Source organism: Canis lupus, chromosome 27, assembly GCF_011100685.1.
Source record: "Canis lupus familiaris isolate Mischka breed German Shepherd chromosome 27, alternate assembly UU_Cfam_GSD_1.0, whole genome shotgun sequence".
NCBI lineage: Eukaryota > Metazoa > Chordata > Mammalia > Carnivora > Canidae > Canis > Canis lupus.
In genome coordinates, this window is record NC_049248.1 from 36,005,407 (window position 1) to 36,019,204 (window position 13,798).

Consider the following 13,798-nt stretch of genomic DNA (forward strand, 5'->3'; position numbering starts at 1 on the left):
AAAATACTGATTCTAAGGGATACATGTACCCTGACATTTATAGCAGCATTATCCACAATAGTTAAGTTATAGAAAGAGCCCAAATGTCTATTGAATGATGAGTGGATTAAAAAATTGTGGGGTGTTTTGTGTGTGTGTGTGTGTGTGTGTGTGTGTGTGTGTGTGTATGCCATATGATCTTACTCATGTGGAATTTAAGAAACAAAACAATCATGGAGGGGTAGGAAAAGCAGGAAACAACAGACTCTTGGCTATAGAAAACAAACTGATGGTTACCAGAGGAGAGGTGGGGAGGGGGAGCTGGGATGGGTTAAACAGGTGATAGGGATTATGAAGGGCACTTGCTATGATGAGCACTGGGTGTGGTATGGAGTATGGAGGTGCTAAATCACTAAAGTCTATATTCGCAATTAATATTACTCTGCATGTAACTGGAATTTAAATGAAAACTTGGGAAAAAATTTAGTAAAAATAAAAATAAATAAAAAGCAGAAGAAAATGACAAACACCACAGTGGGAAAATGAAAATCTTTTCATATCTATTGGCTATTTATATTTCCTTTACTCTGAGGAATGAAAGAAATATGACAAACTCAATTATGGAACTGAAAATTAGTACTATAATGAAATATATTACATTTAGATTGGCAAAATGAGAAATCTGAAGATACCTTGGGTTGAGAAGGACATAATCAAAAGAAATGTTTATACACTATTGATAAAGAGATCAAGTGGCACAATCACTCTAAGATATACCAAAGTTGAACATGAGCACATTTAAATGCATAACATTTTAATTGTAGGAATATACCCTAGATTTTAAGGTTAAGTTCATAATGAAAACCTGGAACTGGCCCAAATATCATGATAGCATGTAGATATGTAAACTGAGGATGAATTATTATACAGGAGTGAAAATTCATGAACTACAACTACAATGCTCAAGAAAGAACCAAAACCAAACAATTCCTTTTATGAACACTGATATATAGAACTATGTTTCAATATGGATGAAAGGAACTAGAACATATAAAATTCATGGTATTAGCTACCTCTTAGAGACATGCAAAGGGATAGAATAAGGACTTAGCGCAGGCCATATGATTGTATTAAGTTTGGCTCTTAAATTTGGTGGTAGATTTAAGGCTATTCGTTTTATTATTTTGCTTTAAATTTGCAAATAGTTTATATGTATGTAGTAACTGGCACAGTATCAGTTCTTATTCTTTAATATGTACTGAAGCAGAAGCTAATAATGACTATCAGTAATGAAGACAATCAAAATGATTACAATGTAAAATAAAAGGAAAACATTTTAAACAATTCAGTAAACAATTATAGAAATTCTATTTATTAAAGATTTTTTTATTTGAAAGAGAGGGAGAACACGCAAGCTGTGCGGAGGGGTAAACAAAGTCTTAAGCCGACTCCGTGCTGAGCACCGGGCTCGATCTCATGACCTGAGAGCATAACCTGAGCCAAAACCAAGAGTCAGATGCTTAACCAACTGTGCCACGCAGGCACCTAAGTTATATGTAATTTGCAAAGTAACTTACCCAATGTGTCACATTTCTCTCTAGCTCCACAAATGTCTTCCCTTAAAACAAAAAATTTTGAAGCATTTTCAGAAAGTATTTTTCAACAAGTCAAAACAAAAAGAAGCTTGAACTATATGATGTGACTATTAGCACCAACTCACTTCCAAATTCAGTCTTATTAAGCTCTCAATAATTTAGACCTAGGGTAATACAGCATTTGTATATACCAATAAGCAACAGGTGCTACATAAAAGTGACTACTAAAAAGAGCTGAAGTTTAACCACATTCAGCAATAAGCTCTGTATCTTTCACCTCTCTCTCTGCCTTTACTTATGCTGTAGGATGTAGTTTTTGCTTTTCTAGATGCTCCAACTCATTATGAGCTTCAGCTATTATACTCCACCACAAATAATGTTCTCAGACATTACCAAATTGCTTAATTTTTTTTTCTTCTGCATTACTTAGTCTGTAAGCATTCAATTTGACAGTTCTCTTGTCTTTCCTTATGGTCTTCCCTATTCTAGCCTTTTTTATAACTCCCATCTTGTAATTCATTATCTCCAATTTTTGTTGCTTGGCCTCTAACTATAATCCAGGGAAGAACCATGGACTGATGATATAATATGGTGGATAAAATTAAGTCAATTCTGCTTTAGTTCTGAAAAGAGATAAAGCACACAGACTACACGTCACCTATTTTACATTGACCAAGTGTTTCATTTCAGAGTTTTCGAAAGTGGAGATTGCAGAGTTTGACCTCTAAGTGGAACAATTATTTCCTTTTGTCTACCAACCAATCCTAAGACCTAAATATCCCAGTAGCCATCAGTGTTGCTGAAGCGAAGGCATGAATTAACAATGTATAGTGGTGCTTGTAAAATGGACAATCATTTTATAATAGCAGAAGTAAGCAAGTTGAGAAAGACCCTCATAAATGCAGCCTAGTAATTAAGATACATATTGAATACCAAAACGAGGAACAGATTATTTTTAAACTACAAGAAGTCCAAAAGGTGGACAACCAATTAAATCCAAAAGCTCTTTCCAAGTGATTGAGGATCAAGGGGGATATGAACATAACCTGTATCCAGTTCCATAACTAAGTTCATTTGTAATTATTTTTCATAATTCTGTCACTAATAAAGAAATTATTTTATTTGGGTCAATCCATTACTCAGCAACCTAACATTGCTAATTTCCTAAGGAATCAACTAGCATTGCAAGAACAAGATTTCCATACAGTAGTATCTTTTGCCATACAAGTTCTCAAGAACACTTCTGTACTTTATCAATAAAGCATTAAGGTAACAAGAAGTATCAGTGATCATGCACAAGAGAAAGGGTAAACAACTGCAGCTGGATAAGTTATTTCTGAAACTGTACCTAGTGATAAGAACAGCAGTGTCATGGTGAGAAGGGTGAGCATCATCAAGAACATTCTGAGTTTGCTGCCACAAACAGAAGTTGCGCAGTGTGGTAGCTGCATTGTAACTGATGACTGGTCCTTCCTACGGGGAAAAAAAAAAAAAAAAAGAGTAATTCATTATTACACAAAATATCTGCAAGCCTCTTTTCTCTCCAAGCTTGTCAGCATCCTTGCAGTTTACCAATAGCATTTTTAGAGGCAAATGAAGTGGCATTTCTCCCTCATATTTATTCAAAAATATTTTAGCAATACTTAAGACTTGATCAAAAGGAGATCTAGGGAGACCTTTTCAATGTAACCATCCAATTTTTAGGATCAAAAGATTTCTAAAAACTGTATTTTAAAACTTTCAATTTCAAAAGGGAATACATCATTGCTTTTAAACCTTAAGTTTTTAAGTTGTTATTACTTCCTTTGAAAAGTTTATTTCCATTACAACATAAAAAGTTAATCTCACTCTTTTTTAAATTAAGTTTTTAAATGTAAATTTTAGAAATATCTCATTTCTAACAACTTTGTGATCTACATATATTGTTACTAGGAGCCTCTACAATTAAGATGACTAACTTTAGGCCGGTTTCTTACCTGTTCATTATGAATTACAACTAATTTTACAATTACTATGTTGATGAGATTTCCAATACTTGAGTCCTTGTAGATTGCTGCAACCTGCAAGGAAGAAATTGTAGGATTATCTGCATTGTGGAAGATTAAGCAGCATCAGAGTTCTAGTTCTCAATAGAACTGCACTTAATTATTAATATTGACCTTTCAAGGGCTGTGCTATAATGAGACTATATACTATCTTAGTGTTAAAATCTTATTATGTATACTTTAGGATTTTCCAAGACACTTCTTTAAATGTTGTAAATGTAAATTTTGATGTAGTAACTGCCAACAAAACTATACTGAACGTTTTATTTAAAACACTCATTTAGATGCCTAAGTGAGTTATTTCTTCTCAAACATAAATTGAAACCAGTCCTAGAACATCATATCTCTGATTTAGCTGCACATTGGAATTTCCTATGGACCTTTTCACAAATCCAGATGCCCAGGCCACATCCCTTACAAATTAAATCAAAATCTATAGGATTGAGACCCAAGCATCAGTATCTTTTAAATTTCCCCTTTATTTTTAATATTTTATTTATTTATTCATGAGAGACACAGAGAGAGAGAGAGAGGGAAGGAGAGAGGCAAAGACACAGGCAGTGGGAGAAGCAGGCTCCATGCAGAAGCCCGACATAGAACTTGATCCCAGGACTCCAGGATCATGCCTCAGGCTGAAGGCAGGCACTAAACCGCTGGGCCCCCCAGGGATCCCGCCTAAGTTTCCCCTTTTAATGATTCCAATGTGAACCTGAGTTTGAGAACCTGTATCCTTAAACCTACTCCTGAGATCAGTCCATAGATCAGCAGCATATGTATCACCTAGAGCTGATTAGAAATGCAGAAATGTAGGCCCCACCCTGGACTAGTGAATCAATTTGTATTTGAACAAAATCCTCGAGTAATCTGATCACTCAGAGCCTGGAAAATATTTTAGATGATTCAGCAGGAATTTTACTTCATTCTGTGTCACAATTCATAATTTACATAAGTATTATTTAGATATATAATTTTTAACTATTTTTCTGGTAGTTTTAACTAATATTTTCCACAGTGGCTGCAAATTTCCAATTCTGAGTATGACTATAATTTTTTAGATTTTTTTTTTTTTTTATTCATGAGAGAGAGAGAGAGAGAGCAGCAGAGATGGAGGTAGAGGGAGAAGCAGGCTTCATGCAGGGAGCCTGATGCAGGACTCGACCCCAGGATCACTCCCCAGGCTGAAGGCAGGCACAAACCACTGAGCCACCCAGGGATCCCTAGAATTTTTAATGGTTAGCACTACTAGAATCCATGGAAACAGATTCATCCAAAATCCTTTAAGGAATCATAGGAGAAGTCACAGGTCACAACCTGGTCTTTAATTCTCCAAGACAGAAAAATGCAATTCTATGAGGCACTCTACATGGGCTCAGTTTGTGATTCCTGGTTAAGGTGTTAATTCACTAGATTCATCTCCTCTTCTTGTAGCCATCATAAAGGTTTCCACTGCAGTAATAGTTTCTTCCACATCCAATGCCTCTGTCTTGCACTCCTTCAGAGACCCAGTCCCCTTGAGCCCTGGATCACCTGTGCAATGAAAATTGTTTCCAAAGACAGGCAGTAGCCTCTTTGACAATGCCCTTAGTAACCTCTTTTTTGATAGGTCTCGGGCATGGGGAAAAAAGCAAACTAAACTACTAAGACTGTACCAAAATAAAAAGCTTTTGTACAACAAGGACATCATCATCAAAATTAAAGGCAACCTACTACATATTTGCAAATGATATATACAATAGGAATTAGTATCAAAAATATATAAAGAACTTAAAAACAAACTAAAATAGAGCAAAGGACCCGAATAGACATCCTTCCAAAGATGACATACACATTGCCAAAAGACACGTGAAAAGTTGCTTAATATCACTGACCAAGGAAATGCAAACCAAAACCACAAGATAAAACCTTATACCTATCACGAATGGTTAGTATCAAAAAGACAAGAATTAAGTGTTGGTCAAGATGTGGAGAAAAAGGAAACCTTGTGCACCATGGATGAGAATGTAAAGTGGTTGCAACCACTGTAGAAAACTGCATAAAGGTTCCTCAAACAATAAAAATAGGAATAACATATGATCCAGTAATTCCACCACGGGTATTTACCCAAAGAAAACCCTAATTCAAAAAGATAGATCACCTTTATTTATGCTTATTACATTATTATTATGCTTCTGTATATTGGCTAGTAGAAATAATGCAATCTAAGTGTCCACTGATAGATGAATGGTTAAAACATGATGTATATATACATAACAGAATATTACTCAGCCATACGAATGAGATGTTGCCATTTGTGAAAACATGGAGGAACCTAGAGGGTATAATGCTAAGTGAAATAAGTCAGACAAAAAAAAGACAAATACATGTAATTTCACTTATATATGAAATCTAGAAAGCAAAACATTAGTAGACCCATAAATACAGAAGACAAACTGGTGGTTGCAAGAGCGGAGGGGATGGGGAATGGGCAAAATGGGTGAAAGAGTAGGAGGTACAAGTTTCCAGTTAGGAAATAAGTCATGGGGATGAAGGGTACTACATAAGGAATAGTCAATGATATTGTTATAGCATTGTACGGTGACAATGGTAGCTAATGGTGAGCACAGCATAACATGAAGAGTTGTTTTATCACTCGAATCACTGTTGTACACTTTGTTAACTATACCTCATTTACAAAAAAAAAAAAAAAAAAAGTTTCTGAAACCAGGATCATCATCTCCTGGACCACTACCAAAGCAACATAGCAATTGCTTCAGGAGGTATTACTACTCTCATCTTTTTGATAAATGTTCAGTATCTACACCCTGCTTTGTTGGCTAGCAAACCAGAGATAAGGAAGACATGGACCCTGGCCTTTTGGAGCTTAGAATTTACTCGAAGTACTAATAGTGGAGCCCTCATTCCATCAGCCAAAGCTGTTTCAAAATAATGAATAACCTACATGACTGCTGCTGCTGTTTCTTTTGCCACGTGGAGTACAATCAAAACCAGAGCCAAAAGCATCTCTGGAAATGCTGACACTGTAGGGTCAGCATGGAATTCAATATACATTCCTGCACCTCTCCTATTGTTTTAGCTGCACAGCCACAAATATTTACAGGTTGGTCTACCAACAGTGGTGCCTTCAGCTTTAGCAAGAGCATTTTTTTTTTTGGGGGGGCAAAAGTGGTCTTGTAGAGTTGAGAGTAAGTTAAGACAGGACAATCAAATGACTGGCAATTTCAAGCAGGTCTGTTAACACAGGAGTATTGCTCGCTTGAAAATGGGAGCTGTGGAAATTTGTAGCTAATTGATATTTTCCATGTAACTTTAAACAATACTTATCTCCCACAGAAAACAAAGTATACCCATACTTGTAACTACAGGGTTATCCTTTGATCCAGTGAGTTTAAAACTGGATGCTTTTCTAAGTCAAATTACAAAATAAATAATACACCTCAAAGGTATGCACTAAGGCTCTTTTCCCCCTTAAAAATGAACAGTTGTGAAGACTTCTATGTCACAGGAGAGCAGGCATTCCCAGTTACCCCATATAGAAAAGAGCTTAAGTACTATGAAGTACCTACATGGCTAATTTCTCCACTCATTGCCCCAAAGATATTGACCAAAAATGACAATCTGGATGTTTTACTGTCAGCTACACAATATACAGTCTTAAAAATTTGAGTTTCAGAAAGAAACATATTGCCCCTTTATTGAAAAATAACAGATCTATAAGGAAGATGTAGTATATATATCTACTATGGAATATTACTCAGCCATACAGAAGAATGAAATCTTGCCATTTGCAATGACATGGATGGAGCTACAGAGTTTTATGCTGAGCGCAATAAATTCATCATATACAAATACCATACAATTTCACGCAAATATGGGATTTAAGAAACAAAACAAACCTATATTTGAGGGGAGGGGGAAGAGGCACACCTGGAAATAAACTATAAAGAACTGATGGTTACCAGAAGAAAGGTGGGTGGGTGGAAATGGATGAAATAGGTGATGGGGACTAATAAGCACACTTGCTATAATGAATTCCAAGTGATGTATGGAAGGTTGAATCACTCAGTTGTACACCTGAAATTAATATTATACTATATGTTAACTGGAACTTAAATAACAACTTAAAAACTCACTGATACGAAAATAGACAGCTCAACTTAATTCTTCATATACACTTCTCCCCCAAAACACCCTCAGATTGATATTTTGCTTTTATACTAAAATGGCATCATGAAGTAACTAAATTAAGGTCATCCTACTTAAATGTAGGCATCTCCCATTGTATGTGCTGACCTTCATCATCTATGTGCTCATATTCAATATATATACCTATATATACATACCTCTTATTATGTTCAGATATTTAAAGGTGCCATTGTATAAATATTCAATTAAATGGAATTGTGAAGCAGGCAGATGATTGATGACAAGGCCCATTTCATTACTCAGAGGCTTTTCTAACTGGCATGTACAATATGCTTCTCTCATCCCCAAACTACCACCCCATATTAGATTGCCATGATGGTAGAGTACCATGTTTGCTACTGCTTCATCAACATATTAATAAGTTTATTGGCTGTAGCTCTAACTATTGTATCTATATTAGGGAATTTCAGCATTCCACCCAAAATCCTTCTAATCAGCTGTTGGTACAAACATTTCTTTCAGAACCCTTATGTGTTTCATGACATTGCCCTGCTATTGTCAACTTGACCATGGCCTCAGAAGTCCTCCGTAGTCAGGAGACCTTGGTTTTAGTTCTAGCTTTATTACTAGTTAGAAGGAAGTTTCTCAACTCTGGAAACGGGTCTATCTACTTTTTGTCTCAATATCTGCAACCACATTGAGGCACTGAGTACTGGGTCACAATGCCCTAGCAAATTAAATTAGTATTTACCAGATGCTGTTGAGGGAGGAGTGTGAAGGACATTTGTCTTAAAGGATAAAATTATTCCCTAGTTTGAGAAACGTTGAGTAAAAAAAGCAGGTATTTTCAGAGTCTCAAATAGGCTAACATATATACATATAATCTATGAGAGGTATTATTTCACATAAATGCTTGAACATTTTTTCCCCTTCTTCCTATGGAACATGTCACAAGACTATTAGCCCATTCCATAGATTACACCTTAGAAAATATTAGATCAGATTTCTAAGGCAACCTCTTGTTCTAAAGAGCCACGCAATATTGATATATAGAACTATAATCACCACATATTAGAGTTCTGCATTTTAGAATTTTTATTGATCTAATTGAAATGTATTGAAACTTTTTAAGTATTTCTTTCCCTGGCATATCTGGTTTCTTTATAGGTCTCATAGAACAGTAATTCATAAACATTTAGCTAAAAAGGTAGAGATGAAATGGTATAAATTGTTACTTAAATATTTTAAGAAAATTCTAGGCAAAATACACTTTATGCAAATCATGAAGTTACTAACACCATTGACCATACACTTTATGCAAATCATGAAGTTACTAACACCATTAATTGACCAACTATTTTGAAATAATTCATGTATAGAGTTTCAGCAAATGTACATATATGATATACCTAGAGACTATCTTCATTTTTATTATTTTAGTCATTTTTAAGATAACTGACATATTAGTTTTAGCTATATATACAATGATGTATGTATATATTGTGAAATGATAACTACAATAACAACCATTACCACAGTTATTTTTTTCTTGTGATGAGAACTTTTCAGATCTATTCTAAGCAAACTTGCAAACAAAATAATCACCATGTCAACTATTCACTTTGCTGTGCATTACACTCCTAGGACTTATAATTGGAAGTTTGTACCTTTTGACCACCTTCACCTTCAAAATCACCTATATAGGGGCAGCCCGGGTGGCTCAGCGGTTTAGCACTGCCTTTGGCCCAGGGCGTGATCCTGGAGACCCGGGATCGAGTCCCACGTCGGGCTCCCTGCATGGAGCCTACTTCTCCCTCTGCCTGTGTCTCTGCCTCTCTCTGTCTCTCATGAATAAATAAATAAAATCTTTTTTAAAAAAAATAAATAAAAATCACCTATATAAAACTGATTTTAACAAGCAGATTTTGTTTACAAAGATCACTACTCTTGTCAGATCTTTTTGCTCAAATTTAGAAAATGACATTCCACTACATACAAAGTATATATGTGCAGAAAATTAAACTGAAATACTGTATGTCAACTTTATTTCAATTTTAAAAATTAAAATTAAAAAATAACCAGAACATGGAGATGAAGAAAGGAAAAGAAAACATTAACGGTCATACCTAAACCTAAAGTATGAAAGTATATGGTCTTTATTTTAACGTGACTAAAAATTCTCTACCCTGAATAACATGACTGAATGCAATATTAAGTTAGTGTAGTGCAACTTAGGGTTTTAGTCGATAAATGCCTCTAATAGTAACTATATTCTAATAAACAGGGCTAATGCCTGATGATCACATGGTACTCCTTAAATTTACATTGTTAAATCTATAAGAAAGTGAATATCATAAAGCCAAACCTTTGTAAACACAATGGAGTATAGAAGTCTGACTTACAGTAAATATTGTCAGGGTTTATTAAATAACTCACTGAAAACACCAAGGTAAGTCTGTTGCCGAAAGTAACTCCTCTAGTTGACAAATACTTTGGTTGTTTAATTTCAGTAAATGCCATTTTAGCCAAATATTGTCACCCAAATTCTCTAAAGATAAAAGCTTTGGTATAGAAAACAGTTGAACATCTCTGACCATTTAACACAAACTCATTTCATTAGATACACTATACACAATTCTGTTCATCCTTATTTTAATGTTACCAGAAATACTTTGAATAAGAGATCTCTACGCTATTTGTACACAGCATTCTAGTGAATTAAATCACACATTTCTGTATCACATTATGCAGATATTGTTAAACTGTTGAAAGTAAAAAAAAATGTTTAAGACACCATAAATGTTTCCTTTCTGCAGGATGATTAAGAGTAGATAATCCTCTCTCTAAATGGTGTATATAATCCAGTTGGTCAGTGTTGAAGCATTCAGTTGTTTCCCCTATTTTATCTAGAGCCAATACACAAAAACTTCTTCATGACTCTGAACTTTTCTTTAAATGGTTCATAATTATACTTCAAGTCTAAATCATATTTTCTTGTTTTTCCTAAATTTACATTACCAATACCTTGTGTGTGTTTGAATAAATGCAGTTAATGCCTTCTTAAAAAGGAGGACAGAATGTGCAAAATCGGCTCCTTTCTCAACCGGAAACATCTGTGGACACTTTTTTTTTTTTTTTTTTTAATTTGTATTTATTTATGATAGTCACAGAGAGAGAGAGGCGCAGAGACACAGGCAGAGGGAGAAGCAGGCTCCATGCACCGGGAGCCCTACGTGGGATTCGATCCCGGGTCTACCAGGATTGCGCCCTGGGCCAAAGGCAGGCACCAAACCGCTGCATCCCCATCTGTGGACACTTACATGGAGACAGCATTCCTCTTACCTCTTTAATTTGGAAATAGTATTCATGAGTAGAGATAAAACAAGCTGAACTAGATTTGACCATCTCTACAAGGTGTCCCCAACTGTCCTGTTTACTTAGGACAAAGGGGTTTCCAAGGACATGAGTCTTAACACTAAAACTAGGAAAGTCCCAGGCAAAACAAGGAGAGTCTGTCACTCTTGCTCAGTTTCCTTTCACATGGTTTATATCTGCAAATATAGTTGTGATCATGGCTTTTCACTAACAATAATATATATGCAGAACCATAAAGTCTGCTGACCATCCTGTATCTTTATCTGAACATTCTCTTTTTATGTAAATCCTAGTTAGTTAACATACAGTGTAATATCAGCTTCAAAAGTACCATATAGTGGTTCAACATTTCCATACAATACCTAGTGCTCATCACAAATACCCTCCTTAATCCCCATCACCTATTTCACTCATCTCCCCACCTACCTCCCCCTCTAGTAATCATTAGTTAGTTCTCTATAGTTAAGAGTTCTCCTTGATTTGCCTCTTTTTCCCTGTCCTCATTGTTTCTTAAATTCCACACTTTCTTTTAATGAAAAAGAACAGAGAAAGCATTAAACCCAGGTAATTTATAAATCATCTGAAATTTGATGTCTGAAGAGGAAAGGAAGCATGTATCAAACCCAAACCACCTCAGAAGACAAGACTCTCAATTTTTCCTCCTACCTACCTACACTTGGAATGCTTCCCCTCTTCCTTAAACCCACTGCAGTATGTCTCCTTATGGATGAAAGCTCAACACAACTGGTTGACTAGATCTACAAACATCTAATCTTCAACTGAAACTGGCTCTCCTAGTGGAACTAAGAGCCTGGAACATGATTCGCGCTCACATTGGGCTACTGTGTCAAGCAATCTGAGCAGCTGATTTACTTTCTATGAAGTCAAAAGGTCTATTTCGCCCTTGATGAACTGTGGTTTAAAACTCCCATAGAAGGGAAGGGAGAAGAAATGGGTAGGAAATATTAGAAAGGGAGACAGAACATAAAGACTCCTAACTCTGGGAAATGAACTAGGGGTGGTGAAAGGGGAGGAGGGCGGGGGGTGGGGGTGAATGGGTGGCGGGCACTGAGGGGGGCACTTGACGGGATGAGCACTGGGTGTTATTCTGTATGTTGGCAAATTGAACACCAATAAAAAATAAATTTATTATTAAAAAATAATAAAAAAAAATAAAACTCCCATAGAATCTCCGGGTTATGCCACAGTATCTTCCAGTGATTATATTGATTCTTATGTGAAATACAGGTAACAAAACTCTTCTGAGGATGCCATTATCACCAAAACTGCATGTACGCTATTTCAATTTTTTTTTTCCAATCAATATTCCCCTTGTGCTCCTTTCCTCCTTCTAGTTAATATTTCTGTGGCACAGATATCAAAGTTGCCTATCATTAAACAGGCTTCACAATCTGTTGCATTTACAAAATCGAATATTTTCCTTTGGTATCTCTACCCTCCTCCCCACAATTTTCTTAATGAATATCTCCTTTAACCATTTAAAATTATAAAGTTCATCCTATACTGTTCCAGATAATTGATTCAATTTCCTACATTATCAATGACTATCCTCTGTGTCAGTGCTCTTATTAGAATCCCCTCATAATGAGCATGCCACACCCACATGTAGATAATTATATATCTAGATAATTATACATCTAGTTTCTTCAGGTTCAGAAGTAAAAACATGTTAGCCAGATAAATTTCTATGTATAGCTGTTTTCATTTTAGAAAGTCAAGTCAACAAGTATCCATTTTTTATACTTCTAGAAGTTATTTTGAATCATCTGTTTTTGGTCTATTATAACATCATGCATTCTGAAACAAAATATTAATCGCTTATTCATTATATCTTTCATTAACTACTGCATGCCCACTTTGTACCACATACTGTGCTTAGGCAACAATGGCTATATATTCCTAGCATATATAATCATAAGAATTTAAGATAAAATGTTATACATTAGGAAATAATTATATGCCAACAAATTGGGACACCCTAAAAGAAATGAATTCCTAGAAACATATAACCTATCAAAACTGAAGCTGGAAGAAATAGAAACTTTGAACAGACTAATAACCAGCAATGAAATTGAATAAGTAATCGAAGAACTCCCTACAAACAAAAGTCCAGGACCAGATGGCTTCACAGATGAATTCCAAATATTTATTATTTTTTAAAGATTTTATTTACTTATTCATGAGAGACAGAGAGAGAGGCAGAGACATAGGCAGAGGCAGAAGCAGGCTCTCCATGGGGAGCCCCATGCGGGACTCGATCTCAGGACCCTGGGATCACACCCTGAGCTGAAGGCCAATGCTCAACCGCTGAGCCATCCAGGTGCCCCTAATTCCAAATATTTAAAGAAGCATTAATACCTATTCTCCTCAAACTATTCCAAAAACTAGAAGAGAAAGGAAAACTTCCGAATTCATCCTGAGGCTAGCATTACTCAGATATCAAAACTAGATAAAGATATGACACAAAAAGAGAACCACAGGCCAGTATCTCTGATGAACATGGGTACAAAAATCCTCAACAAAATAGTAGCAAAATGAATCCAATAATATGTTAAAAAAAAAATCATTCACCACGATCAAGTAGAATTTATTCCCAGGATGCAAGGGTAGTTCAATATCCACAAATCAATGTGATACATC

The 13,798-nt window shown here is 35.5% G+C and overlaps 1 protein-coding gene across 4 annotated transcripts in view; it reads right to left on the reverse strand.

The window, feature by feature from the left end:
- Window positions 1–13,798, reverse strand: part of ADAMTS20 (ADAM metallopeptidase with thrombospondin type 1 motif 20) — a 162,947-nt gene that overhangs the window by 110,168 nt on the left and 38,981 nt on the right. For all 4 annotated transcript variants that reach the window (XM_038577378.1, XM_038577379.1, XM_038577380.1 and 1 more), the window contains exons 5-7: window positions 3,551–3,634; window positions 2,923–3,047; window positions 1,557–1,597 (exon numbers count right to left, since the gene is read on the reverse strand). In XM_038577378.1, coding sequence (XP_038433306.1) covers window positions 1,557–1,597; window positions 2,923–3,047; window positions 3,551–3,634 — 250 coding nt within the window. The remainder of the gene's footprint in view (window positions 1–1,556; window positions 1,598–2,922; window positions 3,048–3,550; window positions 3,635–13,798) is intronic.